Source organism: Oryctolagus cuniculus, chromosome 7 (genome assembly GCF_051225735.1).
Source record: "Oryctolagus cuniculus isolate XC-2025 breed Fujian yellow rabbit chromosome 7, ASM5122573v1, whole genome shotgun sequence".
NCBI lineage: Eukaryota > Metazoa > Chordata > Mammalia > Lagomorpha > Leporidae > Oryctolagus > Oryctolagus cuniculus.
This window is the reverse complement of record NC_142873.1, coordinates 90,151,825-90,173,330: the sequence shown is the minus strand read 5'-3', so window position 1 is coordinate 90,173,330 and position 21,506 is coordinate 90,151,825. Positions and strand designations below refer to the sequence as shown.

The 21,506-nt window shown below is 35.5% G+C and overlaps 1 protein-coding gene across 50 annotated transcripts in view; it reads left to right on the top strand.

Annotated features, from left to right (window-relative positions):
• ADGRL2 (adhesion G protein-coupled receptor L2) overlaps positions 1–21,506 on the top strand; it is a 689,746-nt gene that overhangs the window by 656,230 nt on the left and 12,010 nt on the right. For all 50 annotated transcript variants that reach the window (XM_089337145.1, XM_089337146.1, XM_070078190.2 and 47 more), the window contains 7 exons: positions 4,826–4,951; positions 5,210–5,415; positions 6,477–6,650; positions 7,590–7,799; positions 8,697–8,917; positions 10,199–10,265; positions 20,868–20,959. In XM_089337145.1, the coding sequence (XP_089193271.1) occupies positions 4,826–4,951; positions 5,210–5,415; positions 6,477–6,650; positions 7,590–7,799; positions 8,697–8,917; positions 10,199–10,265; positions 20,868–20,959 (1,096 nt within the window). The remainder of the gene's footprint in view (positions 1–4,825; positions 4,952–5,209; positions 5,416–6,476; positions 6,651–7,589; positions 7,800–8,696; positions 8,918–10,198; positions 10,266–20,867; positions 20,960–21,506) is intronic.

Below are 21,506 nucleotides of genomic sequence, written 5' to 3'. Positions count from 1 at the left end.
GGCAGTAACAAAAAAAACCCTGGGTCATGGCAGCTCCCAACAACAAAGGTTTCCTGCTCCTCCATGCTTATAACCACCGAGGCTGGGCTTTGTGTCTGTTTCTTCTCAGACTCTGTTCTTCTGTGTGCTTTTACCCTGGGACCCAGGCTGATGGAGCAGTGCCTGCCTACCTGGCAGAGGTCACAGGTCTTTTCCTAGAGGCTCTCCTGTACTGCCCCTGCTCTTTCATCTCAGGGCTGCCAGTGCTCTCTGATGAATTTGAAAAATAAAAGAACAAAGAAATATATTAAAATTCTACCTCTGCAGTAGTAACTATGTGATAGGCTCTGGATAGCTCTCCAATGAAGCAAACTATATTTGCCTTCAGAAAAAACTATTGAATAAGATACATAAATATATAAAAATTTAAGCATGCAGGAAGCATATCACCCAGCTGAGCCACATTTTGGTTTTACACCCTGTTCACTTGAAATCTTTCTGGAAAATGTAATCACAAATAATGTAGGAAGTCCCCTGGGTACCCTCCTTCTGATCAGATCAAGAAGGGCATAACCATCATCCTTAACTTATTTTTTATAAGCTTTAATAAAATAATTTTTGTTGCTCTATAGATCTATACATTTAAAGCTTTTCATATTTTAATGTTGATTTCACACTCTTAAATGTGCGTACAGTTTTTCCTTATTGTACATTTGTAGTTCTTTTGTTTGCTTAGTATATACCACAGTTATTTAACTATTCTACAGAAAGACATTTTATGGCTTCTACTTTTTGCTGATGTAAGGAGAACTGCCGTGGAAGCTTTTGTGTTTTTTTGCTCTTTTTTGCGCCTTTCTAAATACAATGCATATACACTCATACACACAGATATTTTTGAGTGACAAACCATCCCCGTCTTCAACTTCACCAGATAATGCCGTATTGCTCTCTACTTTGTGCCAATTTTCATCCTCACTTGTAATCACCAACACTTTCTTATTGAAATCATTTCTGTTCATATAATAGGTTCTAATTGATCACATTATTGTTTTAATTTTCAGTTCCCCTGATTACTTGATGCTGTTGATTCTTTTTAATGCACTTATTGCGTATCTTAAATTTTCTTCTGTGAAGTTATTGTCTATTACTTTTTATTCTATTTGTCTATTGCTTTCTACTTCCATGCATTCTTTTCATTAATTTTTTGAGGATTATATAATTTAGAAATATTTATTTATACATTTATAATATACCCAAAGTTTCATTTTATATAATAATGAAGTCAGATTTATCAGTCTGTTATTCAGGTTTTGTTTTTTTGTATCTTGTTAAAGAAATGTTTTATCTTTGGCTTCATAATTAAGAAAATTTTCTCTCCTTTGAGTTTATAAGAATCTAGACTTTATTTATAAATGTTAAAACTTTGTATTTTTACACTTTTGTCCTTAATCCACCTGAAAGTTATTTTCAAATATGATGTTGTGATATGAGGAAAACAACTAATTTGATTTTCTTCTCATGAATAACCAGTTTTTTTATACTTTAGTGCATCTATTTCTTTTCCCAACTTATAAATGATTGTATATCTGTCATGATTTTTCAGTCACAAGATTTATAATTATATCCCTGTCATTATATCAATTTTGTGTCCATGTTAGGAGTCTCTGTTATTTGCTGCTTTTGTTGTTTCTAAAATCTGTAGAGCCCTCAGTTCCTTAAGAACTGCCTGCCTTTACGGCTTTTAGCTGTGACTCGTGGGCATGAGTTTTAAAATCAGTTTGTCAGGTTCCCTGCACAGAAAAATCTTGTGGGAATTTTTATTAGAATCAAACTGAGTTTGTAAATTGGTTTTGAAAGAAGTACCAGTTTGATCTGTTGAGCTCTGCCAAATAGGAGCATTGTATAATTCTCCATTTGCTCTTAGGTCTTGTAATAAAGTTAGATATTTTCCTCTTGATGGCTTGCACTTTTGTAAAAATTAGTTTTGTCCCATTATTAGTTGTATCTCTTTTTAAATAACATATTTTGATGGTTGCTCAGTGTATGATTTCGTGTGCTGGCAGCCTTGCTAGATTTGTGGTGCTGATAGTTCTCTATAGAGTCCCTCATGATTATTATGCAGTTAATTCTGTTTACTCTGAATAAAATAATAGCTTGGGTTTTTTTCTTGCAGTCTTTCTATCTTATTTTTTTTTTACTTAAAGTATTATATTTACTAGTTTCTATAGTCCAGTGCTTAATAAAACCTTTGATAAGGGATCATTCTGACTTTAAACGGATGGCTCTAAGGTCTTAATCATTATGGTTAGAAAACCTTTATCTAGAAACAAAATTTTCATTTGGTTTGGAATTTTCCTTTTATTTCTGTTATTTTATGAAGATTTTTTTGTTTAATGTTGAAATTTATTTAATGCCTTCTGTTAATTTTTGGTAACATAATCTGGTGAATTAGTATTAATACATTTACTGATGCTTAATTTTGAATGCCTTTTTGAATTAAGCTTAATTCATTCAGGAATGCATGTTTGTATATATTTTTATTGAAGGTTTTCTGCATAATTTTAATGAATATCCTGCAATTTCTTTCCTGTGTGCTGTGATATGCATTACACAAGTCTTATCGTATGAGTAGGGGTATATTATTCTTCTACTTTCTGAAACAAAAAATAGAAATTGTGCTTAAAATTCAGTATGTATTTAATTACCACTTGATTTTTTTTTTATGCTCAGAAACTGTTGAGATTTTAAATTTTTACTTAGTTACCTGTGGGTAATTATCCACTCAAAGAATCTTACTTTTCCCTGTCTTCTGTCATTTCAAGAATAATTAATAATTGATAGCCCCTTTCAGTGTGAGGAAGAGACAGTTATAGATTAAATATTTTTTGTCACTGTACCTGTAAAGGGAGAAAGAATAATGACCAAATATGAAATCTGATATGAGGAAAGATCATCTACCTCTGTACTTGCCTACTTAGTCTTTCCAGGTGTGAATCAACCCAAGAAATTATGAGTCTCACCATTCTTCTTACTCCGGGAACTGACATGTGGTCTAATTGCATGTGAAAATCTCTTAAAGTTACATTTTCATATTTATAGCTAAATATATGTAAATGTGTATGTATATCTATACATTTATATTTTCCAACACAAAATTGTATAAGGTAAAAATAATATACAAGAGTTACAAAGAGTCAGTGAGCCTATTTTTTGTACAAAGAAAGAGAGTGAGTGCTTTGTATGTTTGTGTCTGCATATGTGTTAGATGCAGAAATAACTACAACAATCTATGTTGCTGAATGTGTAATTCAGAAATATATATGGACTATGTCTTTTGAATTATTACTAAGTGTGTTACCTTTTACATTCAAATGTTTGAAATTAATGAGCTTTTCACGGAATTCTCAGAATCGTAAAATGGCATATTGTAAATACTCATGTGATACAGTTAACTTTGGTAGAAGCAATACTTTTCCATTCATTTTAAATGAACATTTCTATATAATACTATAATTTTTGTAATTACAGTAAATAGCAAACACTATGTTTTACATATTATTATTAATACCGTTTCCAAAGCAATTTTGAACTTTGCACTTGTTGATCAGGTGAATGTTCTCAGTCTTACTGTCTTACTTTTCTTGCAATGTTTTTTTAGTTTATTTTCTGATTTAAATTTTTGAACTGTGAATTAGGCTTTAGTGGTTGACAGACTTTTTCTATAACCACTCAGAATATGTTTTAGGCGAATAATTACATTGGAGCATTCACACAGTCATGCGTCACACAACATGTAAATGAATAAGCATGACTGGCTTCCAGTGAAACCTTATCATAAAAACAAATAGCAGACCAGGTTTGGATTTGAGGCCTTATTTTGCCTACTTTGAGTTTGTGAGATTGGTGGTTACTAGTGAGAATTAATGGGAAGTGTTTAATTTAGTATGACATTTTTTCATGAATGTGCTGTGCTGATCTTACTACTTTTAGAAATCAGAAACTGGCGCTGCGGCTCACTAGGCTAATCCTCCGCCTTGCGGCGCCGGCACCCTGGGTTCTAGTCCCGGTTGGGGCACTGGATTCTGTCCCGGTTGCCCCTCTTCCAGGCTAGCTCTCTGCTGTGGCCCGGGAGTGCAGTGGAGGATGGCCCAAGTGCTCGGGCCCTGCACCCCATGGGAGACCAGGAGAAGTACCTGGCTCCTGCCATCGGATCAGCGCGGTGCGCCAGCCGCAGCGCACTGGCCGCGGTGGCCATTTGAGGGTGAACCAACGGCAAAGGAAGACCTTTCTCTCTGTCTCTCTCTCTCACTGTCCACTCTGCCTATCAAAAAAAAAAAAAAAACCAGAAATCAGAAAAAATCTGTTATGGTAAACCCAATTTATATAATTTTAAATATTAAAATGTATTATCTGGAGAAATAGATGTAATGTGTCTGTTAAGAGTGTTCATATTTATGCTTATTTTTACCATTGTCAAGTCATGGTCACTGAAATGTTACTTAACATTAAAAGACCAGAAAACATCATTTTGAACATTTATGTTTAATTTCATAATTTAAATGGAACCTTGAAAATTACAGGGAATGAATCTAAACAGTGTTCATACTCATAAATGTAAACCTTTGGAATTAGTTCAGGATGAAAAAAATGAAGAAAATATTAATATTATTCTATAACATTTTTAAGCAAAATCAAGGTTAAGACACTTTGGGATAATTTAGATTTTTGTTTATGATTTTGTGAAAAAGCACCCTAAGTTTTGTAAGTGATTACTACTGCCCTTTTGCTTCTTGCTTTAAACAAGGCTTCTATTTCTTCCTCCTCCTTTCCCCTTTGTCTCCTCCAGTTCTGGAAGTTGCAGTACTCAGCACTGAAGGACAGGTCCAAGACTTTAAATTTCCTCTGGGCATCAAAGGTGCAGGCAGCTCAATTCAGCTCTCTGCAAACACTGTCAAACAGAACAGCAGGAACGGTAAGATGGAACAGTCTTTTGAAGACTGAAGAATTTCGGCTGTTATTGCTAAATCTGTTAATTCTGAAATGCTGATTGTTTGACTTCTAGAGTAACAAAAACAGCTTAACATTTAAAGCTAATTTAAAATAGTACCTTACGTTTTCCCATTAAATTTAACTGAATGAAGATTCCATAGGACTTTTTATTTCATTATTTTTATATATCTTATTTATAAGCATATTTCTTATAATTCGTATGACTATTTTAACTTCCTAGGGCTTGCAAAGTTGGTGTTCATCATTTATCGGAGTCTGGGGCAGTTCCTGAGTACAGAAAATGCAACCATAAAACTGGGTGCTGACTTTATTGGCCGAAATAGCACCATTGCAGTGAATTCTCACGTCATTTCAGTTTCGATCAATAAGGAGTCCAGCCGAGTATACCTGACCGATCCTGTGCTTTTTACCCTGCCACACATTGATGTAAGTTAATGTATGCTAATGAAGTAGTGGAAGGTTACAAACCAGAGAGGACGGAAAGCCAAACTGACGTGCTGGGGGTGGGGAGATGGGAAGAGGAAAGAAAAGACCTTTTCATTTGAATTTTAAATGTTGCGCTAGGTCAGAAACACAAGTTTATTTAAGTCTGTGAACATAAAATTAAATGAGCCTGGTTCAGTGATTATTAGAACTTAAGTGTATTCTTAATGAAAGCTAATTCAGTAATCAACAGGAAAATGTAAATGACTCTAATTTGTTTTTGAATGAAAATTAACTCTTACCAGCTGAGTATTAACTCTTCAGACTCTTCTGGTTTACTGTGCAAATCACTTTTTAAAATGTAGATTTACGGATCATATTTGATACAACTGTTGCTAAGTAATGTTGTGTAAAAAACAGAGGATTGAGGAGATGGGATTCCTCGGCTGTGCCTTACATTGCAAATGGGTACTTAAATAACTACCAGTGGCACTGTTGGAACATTGCAGAGTTTTTGGCCGTTAAAGTAAGAGGGGATAAGTACCCACAGGTAACTGAGTAGATTGCCAGAACTGGCAAAGAAAAATAAATTTATGCAGTCATGATCCTCATACCTGCTTCAGTTGATCTGCTGTTACAGAGCGTTGAGGTGCTAACTCCATGATTCAGATTTTCATTTACCAGCAATGGTCCCAATATTGCAAATAAGACACCTGATCCTTAGAATTTTCTCAGAACAAATTCATAGCTGTAGTTTTGCAAGAAAGGGAAAAAAAAGATTTCTAATGTACCATTGGTATGTAAAATCATAAGATGGAAATTGTAATTGTGTAAAATGGGTCTTTAGTAATTCAGAGTACACTTTAGAGTGTTTCGGACTATAAAGCCCCTTTTAAGCTAGATATCTGCCTTGTATAACATAGACCACAATTTTGCTGATGAAAAACTTTATAGTCCGAAACATGCAAAGTTTAATCTAAATTACCTTTTACACATATTAAACAATTGCTATTGCCATCTTAAAGTGTAAAATCCTAATTTTATCTTGTCATTTTATTTCCCAGCCTGACAATTATTTCAATGCAAACTGCTCCTTCTGGAACTACTCAGAAAGAACTATGATGGGATATTGGTCTACTCAGGGCTGCAAGCTGGTTGACACTAATAAAACTCGCACAACGTGTGCATGCAGCCACCTAACCAATTTTGCAATTCTCATGGCCCACAGGGAAATTGCAGTAAGTATTTGCACTGCTAATTAGTAGCAGAGAAAAACCTCAGAGATTCAAAACAGCTTGTGTGATAGTCCCGACTTTGGGTGCTTATCGTGACTAAAAAGCCAAAAAATTAACATGGGGTTTCTGTTGGTTTCTACGCTGTCCCTGTGTTTTAAGAAGTCATGGCCGTGTATTATTGTGACCTCAAAGTCACGTGCTCTGATACCACTTAATAGACTTGCTCGAAGTGTTTCTTCTTTGGGCAGGTGTTTAGCAGAGGCTACCTACCAGGGATTTACACAGTGACAAGCAATAGGTCATACAAAAGGCACAGAAGGCATGGCCGTCCCAACACAAATTTTTTTTTACAACTTTTGCTTTTAGGTTTCCTAACCACTTCACACATTGTACAGAGTTGCAGATTCTGAGAAATCAGATTGGCTTCTCAAGTGTCATAATTTCCTCTTAGATTAAGAGAATCATTGCCAGAAGATAAAAATAACACAAAATGTGCCATGTTAACCCTCAGATCTATTGTTAACTCAGCTGTCAGTATATAACATATAGAAAGCCAAGGAGAAAATAGAATCTTAAAACAAGGCTTGTATGCTAGCTTGGAGAATATTAAAATGCCAATTATTTTAAATCATACCTAAGTATTCTTTATTCTATCTTGTAAATATTTTCTATGTGTGAATGTAGGTAATTATTTCAGTCATTATTTTGAAATAATTGGGCTGTTGTATTATTTTCTAAAAATCTTCCTCTTTCAAAAGTCATTATTTAAATTAAGGTAATACTGAACTCTTGCATGACCAAAATTTCTTTTTAGTAATGAGCCCCATTTGAATGCATACAAAAGTTATTCTTCAGGTAGTTCAGTATACATGTGGGAGCCATTTTTCCTCTAGCTGATGTCATACAAAAATACTCACGGTTTTTGTGTCTTTTTACTTTCAGTATAAAGATGGAGTTCATGAATTACTTCTTACAGTCATCACCTGGGTGGGAATTGTAATTTCCCTCGTTTGCCTGGCTATCTGCATCTTTACCTTCTGTTTCTTCCGTGGTCTACAAAGTGACCGCAATACCATCCACAAGAACCTTTGTATCAATCTTTTCATTGCTGAGTTTATTTTCCTCATAGGCATTGATAAGACAAAATACACGGTAAGCACCTATTAAATTTATTGACCTTGGGATTCTGAAAATTATTTTAAAAGATGTGAATCCACATATGATGATATTTATATTTGACCTTATAACTTGATATAATTGACATGGCAGTATTGAAGGATAATTTGTATTAAGTTAAAAAACAACCCAATCCATTAGCTAATATAATTATGAATTATTTAATGCATTAAGGTACATAATGCATTTGCATTTTGGGAGGTGATTTGTGAAGATGTAATTTGAGTAGGAGAATGCTAGTGACACTGATATGAAAAGATCTCATTTTAAACATTTTTATATTGCTTACACCGTCATTCTAAATAGTGAGCCTTTCTTCATATTTAGAGTAATTTATTCATCCGCAAGGGGTCTCAGAGTCAGAAACAGAGCTTAATTAGTTAATGTATCACCCTCTGTTCATCTGCCTTGGGAAAATTTAGGAATGTTCTAGATGTTACAGGAAAATAACTCTAGGTCATTAGACCCAGGGTTTTTGTTTAAAAAAAGTTTTAAAATTGCACTATAGAGATGAGTGAAATAATGTATCTGCAAACAACTGTTCTAAAGATTTGTGAAGCAAATCTTCTATGAGTAGAATATTCACATTTCATAATGGATAGTTTCAGAAGAGGATTAAAACATGTTTTCTTATTTGATATTTAATTTTCTCCAAAAATAGTAGTATGAAGTCCCACACATTAGGCATCACACTTGTCTGACTTGGCATATTTCTAACTGCTTTCCATTTATGAAAAAAATATTTTGAAGAAGTAGTATTTTAAAATAAGGATGTATTCTTAAAAATTGTGACTTCTGTCAATGAATATTTGAGAGCTTTGGAGTGGACTATTTGTAATCACGAGTTTTTTGTTTTGTTGTTGTTCTTTGTAGATTGCATGCCCAATATTCGCAGGACTTTTGCACTTTTTCTTTTTGGCGGCTTTTGCTTGGATGTGCCTAGAAGGAGTACAGCTCTACCTAATGTTAGTTGAAGTTTTTGAAAGTGAATATTCAAGGAAGAAATATTATTATGTGGCTGGCTACTTGTTTCCTGCCACAGTGGTTGGAGTTTCAGCTGCTATTGACTATAAGAGCTATGGAACAGAAAAAGCGTAAGTAATTGCAAGCGACCTGAGTGTTTTTCAAGTGAATAATTTTTTAAAGCCTGTTAGCTGTCAGTGAGGGTCCCTGACAGACTAAAATAGCATCTGAAAGCTTTATTGGTAGGAGAATGGGCATGCCGTGCACAAATTACAATCAAGTCTTTTGTAATTTTCTGGGTTCAGAGGATTTGTACTTTGGCGAGGCAGATTCTAAATTATGGACTTTCTTTTTAACACAAAAGATTGACCTGAAACAAATTGAAAAAGTAAATAACTTTTTGGCCTTAGAAAGATATTAAGGAAAAATTCTTTTGAACTTAAAGCATCTGACAGGTTTAACTACTCAGTTTTGAGCTAATGAAGCATTAGCTCTCTTTGTGCAGCCGACCCTGTAGCTAACTCTTGTTCTGAATTGTGACAGTAGCACATTCCCTTCCATATGTTTTACTTTGATAATATTTTATCAGGCAGTTTGAAAGGATTAAAATAAGTCACTGTCTTTCATTTATAAAAATATAGATATTTACAGAAAGTGACAGAAGGTAGACAGAGCCATGTTTCTAAGGATTGTATTTGCTAGAGGCATGAATTTGCCTTCCAATTCTGTTTATTTTTTCCTTTGATAAAATTAGTTATATAAAGATTCTTTGGACTAAAGAAAGCTTTTTGACTGTACAGATGATGAAAGACAAATAAAAGAAATTCAGTGGGGATTCAATGTTATATGAAAAATGAACCACTAAGTAAAATCTGTCTTAATAAGTTTATGCATCATTTATTCTAATACTTTCCATGCTTCTTTCTTTTTTCTCTTGTATTCATCCATTCCTAATGAAGATATTATATTTCTGCTATACTGTTTTGCAACAAACATAATGTCTGGACGATTCTGTTTATAGGGCTAAGGTCTTTGGCTTAGACCTTAAAGGATAATTTTGAAGATTACAGAACCTTAAAATGATGAGACAATTCAGAATATTGCAATTCAAGTCTTTCTTAGTGAAGGCAAAATTTAAGAGTGAAATTAGATTTTTGTTATCCCCACATAAGCATAATTTTATATGCTTTTATCAAATATAAAAATAGGTTGAATAGAATAAATCGCTGTCCCTTAAGTCAAACCCAGCTCAGAATTATTAGAATTATAGGTCTGTGATAAGTGAATTTTCAAAGACTAATGTAGAGATAATTTTGTTTTAGATAGTTTGTTAAGTTTCAAAAATTAGTTTTGCTTGTGATGTTGAAAATCCGTTAAGCGACTTTAGCACATATTCTTGTCTTTTCAAATAGCTGCTGGCTTCATGTTGATAACTATTTTATATGGAGCTTCATTGGACCTGTCACCTTCATTATTTTGGTAAGCAGACTATTTTCCCTTCCTTTTTACTTTGCTGCTTAATGCTCTTCAAACAAAACTAACAAAACCAAGTTGTTTTGTTAATTTATCTGTGCATTCAAAGATTTATAAACATCTCTTTCAGTGTATTATGTAGTATATTTTAATATTACATCATTATTGAGAGCTTATACACTGTTTCTAAAATCATCTTTCATCTAAAAATACTTTTTCATATTTCCAACTCAGTATGCTAAAATGTTGCATAATAATCTATAAAATAGTTTTATATATAAGCCATGTTATGAATTACATGAATGTTTTAGAGTGGTGAAAGGGCATTACCTTAATTTTTATTATCTTAATTTGCACATGGAAATTTAATACTTTCAAATAAAAGTCTGCAGTTGATTCTTTTTAGGGCAACAAAAATGTTTTTTAAGCTTAAACTCAGAAGTGAATATTAAATCAATTTAGAACTCATTAAATATAAAATTACTTTTTTAACATTTAAAATTCCAAGTAAAAATGTTGGTTTTAGGAAATTTTATTTTTAAATGAATTTGATACAGGGTAAGGATAGTGACATTAAGGTATTTTTAAACATTTACATTATCTGTAGTTACATTCAATGTATCTAAAGAATCTGGACCTCAGTGTTTAAAACTCTCACTGAGGTCTAGCACTATGCTGACAGAAGTGTTATTAACCATTGCAAGATTGAAAAGTAAATATGAACAAGTTTACATAATGCCATTATCTCTATTCCTATTTTAAAGATTTTTTTTCTTAATCGTTTTCAAAAAATGACACCAGTGAGCTTCTTAAAATATTTTTATAAATTTAAAATTTTTAAATACTTTTTATAAATAGTATTTCATAAAATGGAGAAAAATGTTCAGTATTTTTAAGGAAACTTAAATTCATTTCAAGTTTATATGTTTGTCATTAAAAATTATTTTACATAATTACTTATACAAAGCAAAATGAAAATTTGAGCTGATGCCTATATTAATCAAACCAGTGAAACATTCTGAAGTGTTTCTAGGAGGACTGATTTCTCTTCAGAATTGCTGGATCCAGATGATTGCCCCAGTTTTTTGTCGCGGGTTTAAAGACACAGGCTTCCTTCTTTCTCGTGAACCTCTGGGCTAACACTTGTATATTTTCAAGAATATAAAGACTGCTTTAGAAATATTTGGTCTATAAAAATACCAGGTGTTTACTTCTGTTATACTGCAGTTTTGTTTATGTCTCAGAAGATAAATACTGACTTGAGAGTGTGAAAAGAACATTTCACTTGGCAAAAGTTAACGCTTACCTTCATACTCACTTTTGTGTGAACAAAGAGATAAAGAACATTTTATCATGTTGACCATTTATCCTGAGAGCCTGCTATTATTTATTTAGTCTTGTCATTATCCTCTACCAATTCCTTAAGGCTGAAAGGTGATGGGCCTTTTGGAATAGTGTTCCCAATTTAACAAATAAAAACACCCAGCCGGTAGCCATATGCAAATCTCCCTGAGATTCTCCTGCAGTTGCTTTTATTCTAGTCCTGGGTGAGAGACTGAGAGTAGCGTAAGAATGCAAAAACCTAATCTGAATTGAGATGTCTGCTTGTACAGCGGATGTTTGTTTAGCTACATATATCCTCTGTTGCTCCATGACTTTGAAAACTCAATTCGGGGGATGGGCCTTTCGCCTTGCAGTTAAGATGCCACTTCTGATGCCCACATCCTATAATGGGGGTGGCTGAGTTCAATCCCTGGCTCTGCTCCTGTTTCCAGCTCCCTTCAAATGCAGGAGGGAGGCAGTGGTGATGGCTCCAGTAATTGGGCCCCAGCAACTTAGGAGACCTCTGTTGAGCTCCCAGCACCCAGCCTGGCCTGAGGCTGTTGCTGCAGGCCTTTGGGGGAATGAATTAGATGTGATCGCGCTCTCTCTCTCTCCTTCTTTTTCTCTCTCTCCCTCTCTCTCCTGTTCTATAACTTTTTCAAATAAATAAATAAATCCTTAAAAACTAAGCTCTTTTCTAGCATAGAGCTTAATAATATAAATTATATGCCAAAAATCACCTACTAGTTTTCCTAGAAAGTATAGTTTTACACTTCCAACTTTTCTGAATTGAGGCATTTAACTTAGTAGTATTAAGTAGGTGTGCATTTTTAATAATAATGTTCTATGAAGAAAAATAATATGCTAAGGGAGATAAAACTTCCTACTTCTGCATTTGTATAGAATGTCTTGCCTACAGGCTCTAGAGTTATTATATCTATGAGAAAAGTACTGGTAAGTAATGAGCAGTGGGAAACCATTAGTATGCCTGAAATGGTTTAATGAAAGCTTGGATCATGACACGTCAGGAGCTGTTCTTATCATTTGGACAGCTCCATCTGCATCGTTAATAATTAATTCAGTTCAGTAAGAGTTCAGCTCACACGCTCATTTAGAAGTCTTCTTCAGAGAACACCTCTCTGGCTGCTAGTCCCAGGGAGAAATTGGTTTCTGCCTGGCTAACAGCAGAGATCTGGAGACACAAGCACAGTTTTGGAGTTGCATTAGCCAGGTAGCAAAAGCTCCAGGGAGGACAAAAAGGGTCAGAACATGTGCAGTTCAGTGAGGTTACTTCAGAGTGGGTTTCTGATCTTCTGTCTTATCATATCCATGTCAGCACTGCAAGCTGTGGAATGAATTTTAAGCTGCTAAGCTCAGACGGGTGTGATTCAATTGAGCAGATTGATGACCATAAAACAAACCGTGCACTTCCATAATCTGTGGTCCCGTTTTCTTTCTTTAAACTTGTTTGTATTTTTATGTTCATCTTCGTGGGTGATGTTTAGCTATGACATGGGATTAAGCAGTCAATTTTATCAGCAAATTATACTAGCAGATTATTTAAATAAGGATTTAAGAAATTATTGTGTGGGGACAGGTACAGAACAGATTTCTTGTGAATTTGCTGTGACCCTTTCTCATAGAGTTCTGTTAAGTGCCAATCATCTCTTTACCAGCACACACACATAAACACACAGAGAGTAGAGTTAAAATCTGATTAATTCCTGTATGAGTTGCTTCATCTCCAAAATTAGTCACCAGTGCTTCGACATCCATATGTGACACCATCCTAATAAATGCATGCACTCACAGTGGCTTCTGTGGTTACCAGAGTTAAACAGAATCTGTGTGAGCATGACTGCAGCTCTGCCATTTTCCTTTGTCATTGATGCATGGAGCCTTTCACCCTGTCCCAAAATAGCGTGTAAACTTAGTAGTATTTATGTTGGAAAGAACAAGAGGAGCAAAAGTGGCCGAATTGGAATTCAATGAAGAGCAGCCTTTGCTGGTGGAGATGCAGTCTCCCTGTTTGGCTGTCTTCCAGTCAGAAGCAGAGTCAATTCTGTTGTTAGATGGTTGCAATTACTTTTATTTTTAAAACACCCACCAAAGGCAGACAAATAAACTGGAAGAAGTAAAAGTAAGAGAGAGAAAGAAATCACTTAGTCTAATCAGGGGGAAAAAAAAAACAAAACAGAAGAATATGTCTCGAGCCATATTTGTCAAGACAGAAATGCGAAGAAAGAAACATAGATTTGAAACCAGTTGTTCATTTGAAACCTTTTTTATATCTTAAAGTAACTAAATTTTGGTTACTAATTTAGGTTTTATCAAAGATATTTTTACTTCTCAGTTTCTTGTTCTGATTCCCACAGTTGTATTTCAAGAGAAGAGAGGAAGTAAATCTATTGAAATATTTAACTCATGAAATCTTGTACTTATGCTTATCAGAGTATATGAACTCCCCATTTATTCTGTGAAACTAAAATTTAATATTAAAAAATTTTAAGCATTAGAGAAAATAAGAGAACCTTAAAACCACATCTTAAAAATGTTTTTCTTCAGTATGTGTCCATTTAATTAATATTACACTGACAGAGATGCTGGTGCTAGCATGTTAAAACATTCAGTATCTGATTTATATAAATATTTTTCATTTCTCTGACAAAACTAGTAAATAATAAATAGTGAAATTTTAATTTTTAACAAAATTAGAAAAATAAAAAGATTGTGTTTAGCACTTTTCTTGATATACTGTGATAAGCAGTATGTCTTACATGCTGTTTTCTGCACCATTTCTTTTTTAATTGATATTTTGTCCTATTAAATATATCATTGCCTCTTTATTTGTATGCCTTCAAGTCATATTCCAGAGGCTAACTATAAATTTCTTGACATTCTATGCATTGGTTATAATTTTAATATTCATTTTCTTTAAGTTGGAAAAGTCAGAGAAACTTGTAAAATAATGAGTGCAAAAATCCTTCTAGGGCTCTACAATTATTATTCTGTTATTTTTAGTTGCTTTTGAAGAGACTCATTTCTTGAAATATTCAATTTTACATATTAGAGCAGCTTTAAAATTTTTTTGTCTTTATATTAGAATTTGGGTGATTATTTATATTAGGCTTTTGTGTGATATTTCATCATGTGAAAGTATAACTGACCTAAGGTGATTTGGAAAAAACAACAAACCGTTAAGAATACACCTAGACTAGGGGGAGTGGATGTGTGGGTGTGCTTCACCCGGTGCTGATTGTGGAATAGTAGCGTCTCACAGAGAAATTGGAGATTTAGCCATTTCTGGTGAGTCCATCAGGTGGAAGCCATGTGATGAGTATACCTATTAAGCTAGGCGGGATTTCTTTGAGGCAGCATTTTATATATTAATTTATTATGTGTCTTCAACTCATTTATCATCTCTGAGTAATTTTTAAATTGGGTTACTCCATAGAGATGGAAACTTTTTTATCTAGAACTAGTGTATCTTTGATTTTTTTGGAAGACTTGTAATTTTCCAAGACAATAAATTGGTTAATTTTATATGGAAAGACTAGGCTGAGGAGCTAGACCTGAGTATATTGCATCTCAGCACTGACATTATAGTACCTAACTCATCTTTGGCTAGAGACACTGCAGTAATTTGCAAAATGGGTTTACAAATGCTGCCTGCCACCTCCAAAGGTAGGATTACAGGTGATTTTCTTTCCCTGTAATAGTCCATATTTTCTAGAATTATGAAGGTATTATATTTGTAACCAAACAAAAAACAGTAAATACATATACAGGGTCTTCAAAAAGTTTGGAGAAGTACATATTATGAAGAAAAAAAACCTCTTAACAAATTTCAAGAGTTTTTTGCACTAAAATGAAATTACAATTTCATTTTCCATGAACTTTTTGAAGTGCCTTTTAGTATAAGATACTTAAAAAAATTAAGGAAAAATTTTGATTGTGAAAGGTGAAAAATGCATCCATCAGTTTTTTTTTTTTTAAGGATTAAATGAGGGGGCCAGTGCTGTCACACAGAGGGTTAAAGCCCTGGCCTGCATCACTTGAATCCCATGTTGGTGCTGGTTCGAGTCCCAGCTGCTCCACTTCCCATCTAGCCCCTTGCTAATGGACCTGGGAAAGCAGCAGAGGATAGTCCTTGGGCTCCTGCACTCACAATGGAGTCCCAGAAGAAGCTCCTGGCTTCTGACTTCAGATTGGCTCAGAGCAGAGCGGCTTGCTGCCATTTGGGAAGCAAACCCACAGATTGAAGACCTCTCTGTCCCTGCCTCTCTCTGTCACTCTGTCTTTCAAATAAATAAAATGAGTCTTTATTTAAAAAGGGATTAAATGAGATAATATTTTCTTTGGCACATTGAAGTTGGTTACTCTTCAGACTTTTTTTTTCTTTATAAAGATTTATTTATTTGAAAGTCAGAGTTACAGAGAGAGGTCTTCCATTTACTTGTTTACTCCCCAAATGGCCACAATGGCCAGGATTGGGCCAGGCTGAAGCCAGGAGCCAGGAGCTTCATCCAGGTTTCCCATATGGGTACAGAGGCCCAAGCACTTGGGCCGTCTTCCGGTGCTTTCCCAGGCCATAACAGAGAGCTGGATCAGAAGTGGAACAGCTGAAACTCTTTAACTAGAGCCCATAAGGGATGCTGGCACTTCAGGTGGTGGCATTATCTGCTGTGTCACAGTGCTGGCCCCTACTTTTCAATCTTTGGTAGAAAAAAGTCTGTGTTAATATTTAAGCTTTAATTAGGTTTTCTGTAGGTAGATTTCAATTTTTTGAAAAGTATTTTCAGGGCCGGCGCTGTGGCTCACTTGGTTAATCCTCTGCCTGTGGCACTGGCATCCCATATGGGCTCCAGGTTCTAGTTCCGGTTGCTCCTCTTACAGTCTGGCTCTCTGCTGTGGCCCAGGAAAGCAGTGGAGGATGGCCCAAGTGCTTGGGTCCCTGCATCCACATGGGAGACCAGGAGGAAGCACCTGGCTCCTGGCTTTGGATCAGCCTAGCTCCAGCCTAGGCCATTTGGGGAGTGAACCAGCAGAAGGAAGACCTTTCTCTCTGTCTCTCTCACTGTTTCACAACAACAACAACAACAACAACAAGAAAGAAAGAAAGAAAGAAAGAAAGAAAGAAAAATATTTTCACTCATAAATAATTTCTTTTTTTTTTTTTTTTTTTTTTAATTTTTTGACAGGCAGAGTGGACAGTGAGAGAGAGACAGAGAGAAAGGTCTTCCTTTTGCCGTTGGTTCACCCTCCAATGGCCGCCGCGGCCGGCGCACTGCGGCCGGCGCGCCGCGCTGATCCGATGGCAGGAGCCAGGAGCCAGGTGCTTTTCCTGGTCTCCCATGGGGTGCAGGGCCCAAGCACCTGGGCCATCCTCCACTGCACTCCCTGGCCACAGCAGAGGGCTGGCCTGGAAGAGGGGCAACCGGGACAGAATCCGGCGCCCCGACCGGGACTAGAACCCGGTGTGCCGGCGCCGCTAGGCGGAGGATTAGCCTAGTGAGCCGCGGCGCCGGCCTCATAAATAATTTCTTCTTACCTGATTTTATTCATTGAAAAGCATGGGTACACCCCACCAAGACACTAACTTTTTTTTTGAAGATTTTTATTTAATGAATGCAAATTTCATATGCATAGCTTTTAGGAATATAGTGTTTCTTCCCCCCTATTTCCGCCCTCCCACTGCCACTCCCATTGCCTCTCCTACTCCCATTCCATTTTCCATTAAGATTGGCTTTTAATTGACTTTATATACAGAAGACCAACTCTATAATATAGAGAATTCAGCTGTTTGCACCCACACAGACACACAAAGTATAAAGTACTGTTTGAAGACTAGTTTTACTGTTAATTCTCATAGTACAGCTCATTAAGGACAGAAGTCTTACATGGGGAGCAAGTACACAGTGACTCCTGGACACTTAACTTTTGTCCTACATCATCATACTTTATTTATTCATATTTTTACATATGCATACTACTTTTTAATAATTTTATACATTGTGGATAGTAAGTACATTTTTACCTTTCTAGAATGTGTTGCCACTAATTTGTTGTTATGGGGATAATAATGAAATAGCTAATATACTTGGATAATACCGAACATTGAATGGTGGCCCTGTAGATTTCAGGACAAAAGGGGAAAACCTCTAGATCTAGCCATGTGTCATAAAAGAAATATTCCTCTCAAGACATTGAAAAAGAAAGAGCAAGTTAAAGGATTTTAAATATGAATTGGTAAATCAGCCATTTTATTTAAGAATTGTGGTTTGTTTACCTAGTTTTGGCTTTTTTGTATGATATTAATAGAATTCCTTATTTTGAGTCATTCTTGAATTTTACTTGTAAAGGCTACTATTGATTTACCATACTTTTTTTTAGAAAATTAAACATGGAATTTACCATGATTCCTTTAAAACTCAATCATATATATATATATATATATACACACACACACTATACTACCAAAAGATTTACTATACCACCAGAAGGAACTCCCTAATTTCTCAAATGCAGAAATTGTGTCTTACTTAAAATACAGTAAGCATGCCCTTGTGTGGAGCAGAAAAACCAGTAAATACTTGTTGAAGGAAACATATGAAGGATTTAAAAATATTCATGGACAATGGAATTGAAAGATAAATTTAGGGTGGGTACTGTGGCTTAGTGGGTTAAGCTGCCTGCTGGCATCCCATATGGGTGCAGGCTGGAGCCCTAGCTGCTCTGCTTTCAGTCCAGCTCCCTGTTAATCTGCCTGGGAAAGCAGCCAAAGATAGCCCAACTGCTTGGACCCCTGCACCCTCATGGGAGACCCGAATGAAGCTCCTGGCTCCTCGCTTTGGCCTGGCCCAGCCTCGGTCATTGCTGGCATCTGGGCAGTGAACAAGTAGATTGAAGATCTTTGTCTCTTGCTCTCCTCCTCTCTCTCTCTAACCCTGCCTTTCAAATAGATAAAATGAATCTTAAAAGAGAGAGAGAGAGAAAAGAGAGAGAGATAAGTCTAGTGGTTAAGAGGCTGGTTGGGATGCCCTCATCCCAGAGTGCCTGGGTTCAAGTCCTTGCTCTGCTTCTGCAGTTTGCTGATAATGTGGATACTGGGAGGTAGCAATGAAAATTCAACTACCTGGGGCTATGCCACCTACATAGGACACTTGCCTTTAGTTCCTGGCTCCTGACTCTTGGATTTGGCCTAGCACAGCCCCAGTTATTGCGGGCTTATTGGAAGTGAACCAATGGATGAAAGATCTCTTCCTCCCCATCCCTCAGTGTGTGTGTGTGTGTGTGTGTGTGTGTGTCTTTGCCTTCAATTTTTTTTTTTTTAAGACTTAAATAATTATTTGAAAGTCAGAGTTACACAGAGAGAGGAAAGGCAGAGAGAGAGAGAGGTCTTCCATTCGATGGTTCATTCCCCAATTGGCTGCAGCGGTTGGAGCTGCCGATCCAAAGGCAGGAGCCAGGAGCTTCTTCCGGGTCTCCCATGTGGGTGCAGGGGCCCAAGGACTTGGGCCATCTCCTCTGCTTTCAAACTAGGCCATAGCAGAGAGCTGGATCAGAAGTGGAGCCGCCGGGTCTCGAACCGGCGCCCTTATGGGATGCTGGCGCTTCAGGCTAGGGCATTAACCCGCTGCACCACAGTGACATCCCCCTCAATTTTTTTTTAAAGATAGTTATTTTGGTGCAGAAAGATTTTAAAATCCATGCACAGGCTTTCATAGTACACATTTTCAACAAACTCTTTGAAGACCCCTTGCAGCATCTTGTAACATTCTGAAAATGCTATTTATATTATTACCAGCTAGAATAATCTTCAGAAAAAAGTTTCTTCAATTTTAGTTCCTTTTTCTCTAGATAAGTATTTTTTAGATTTTTAAATACTTTTTCAACAGGGCTGCTGTGTCTTCAGATAGTTAATATGAAAGACAGAATGCTGTCTGCCAACAATTGCAAGTCACGCCCACTGACCTCATTTTGTCCCTCTAGAAGGATTTCTACATCTTAAATAATAAGGCATAGTACACAAAATGGTGCACAACATGGATGAAGGCATTTACACTGTTACTCAACTCATCATAGGGAGGACTTGGAAATTTTATTTCTCTATACCATTTTTCCTCATTATAAAATCTGAAGTAGTGATGAATGAATAAAACAATGTGATTTGGTCAGGTGGTGTTGTGACTCAGTAAAAATGATAATTTTACTGTAACAAAGTTGTACCTGCAACCAAGGAATTAAATTCATCCTCACATGTAATGGGTAAATGGATCCTTCCTGAACTTGCCATTTTTTTCTTGTCCTCTCTAAATCATGTAGAGCCCACAAAATAACACTGCTGTTGTCTTTTTTAGTATTATAATCCCAAATAAGTATAATATCCCAAATCCAGGAACAGTCTCGCTTAGAGCATGAAAATAGAGCTGCTTCCCACTCTCCAACATTCTGCCGGGTGTGAGAAGCAACAAATGCAAATGACCAGTCCTTGTCTCTCTTGAGTCAAAAAACACAGTGTTCTGATTTTACTCTTGACCTCTTGGAATCCCAGACCTTCTATTTGTGTCACATTCCATCTTCCCCAGTTTGCTTTTGTTTGCATCTAGATTCTTTGCACAGCTGAATGTTTACAAGGACTTAAAACAGTATTTAGTCAGCATCTACTTTCTTCCATACAATATAGACATTAAAAAAAGTACTGATGGCTTTTAACAGTTAAGTAGCTTATCTGTGTATTTATTTGTATGTATATACTTATGTATTTATATACATATTAAAATTTTATTTCATTTGATCCTCTCAGTTATCTTGTAAATTGATTGTGCAAAGGTTTTATCTTCATTTAATCAGTCAAAATTAATCAAGTCTCATGGTTCTAAACCGAGTGATTCTTCCATGATGGGTTACATGATGTAAATGCCCCTTTCTAAAGAATTCACTTCAGTGTTCCTATCAGATGGCTTTTAGACCCTGGAGTACATCTAGCTAAGAAAACTAATTTAGGTTTTCTAATTTATGTAATCATTACCCCATGATACTGACTTAATGAGGTTGCAGTTTCATGTCAAATGATCTATTAAAGAATTGATCATACATAGCCTGAGTATTTTTTATATAGACTCAACTTGATCTTTGCATCCTTCAACTAAAATTGAATCAGGCTGTACTGTATTAACACCTATTGAAATTTAAATGCATTAACCATTAAATATATTCGCAAAACCATACGTTTTTAAAACTTTGTTTAAAACAGTCTAATTATTTATTTATTTGTTATAACAGCTAAATATCATCTTCCTGGTGATCACATTGTGCAAAATGGTGAAGCATTCAAACACCTTGAAACCGGATTCTAGCAGGTTGGAAAACATTAAGTAAGTGCTTGCATTTTAATTTTGATACTTGACAAGCGAAGTTAAAGATATTTTCCACAGAGAACACAGGGGTTTCTACCTTCTGTCAACTGTAAAAAATACTCAGAATGGAATTTTTACTAATCAAGGTTGAAGCTCACTGTTACCATGTCATAGACATTGGTTGAAAACTAGATAATAAGTTCTGTCTGGATCTAGAACAAAGAAATTGTTTCAGTGACTTCATGGAAATTCCATATCACTGTAGCAATTTCATTTAATTTAAAATGCAGTTCAAAATGATGTTGCTGTTTGCATGGCTGATATGATTATATTAAGTTTGTTTTGTTAAATGACTTTCTGATTTAAGGATTCTAAGCAGTTTCTACTCCTAATCCTGTTTTCCTAAGAGAATTTGCTCTATTACTTTTGTTAACTTGAAGATTATCTGTTGTTTTCACGCTAATTAAACAAATGTTTACTTTTTCTCAATGTTGAATAAAAACTGCAATATTCCATCAATAGAAAAAAATGCTATCTAATTAACCAAAAATTGATAGCTGTTGAT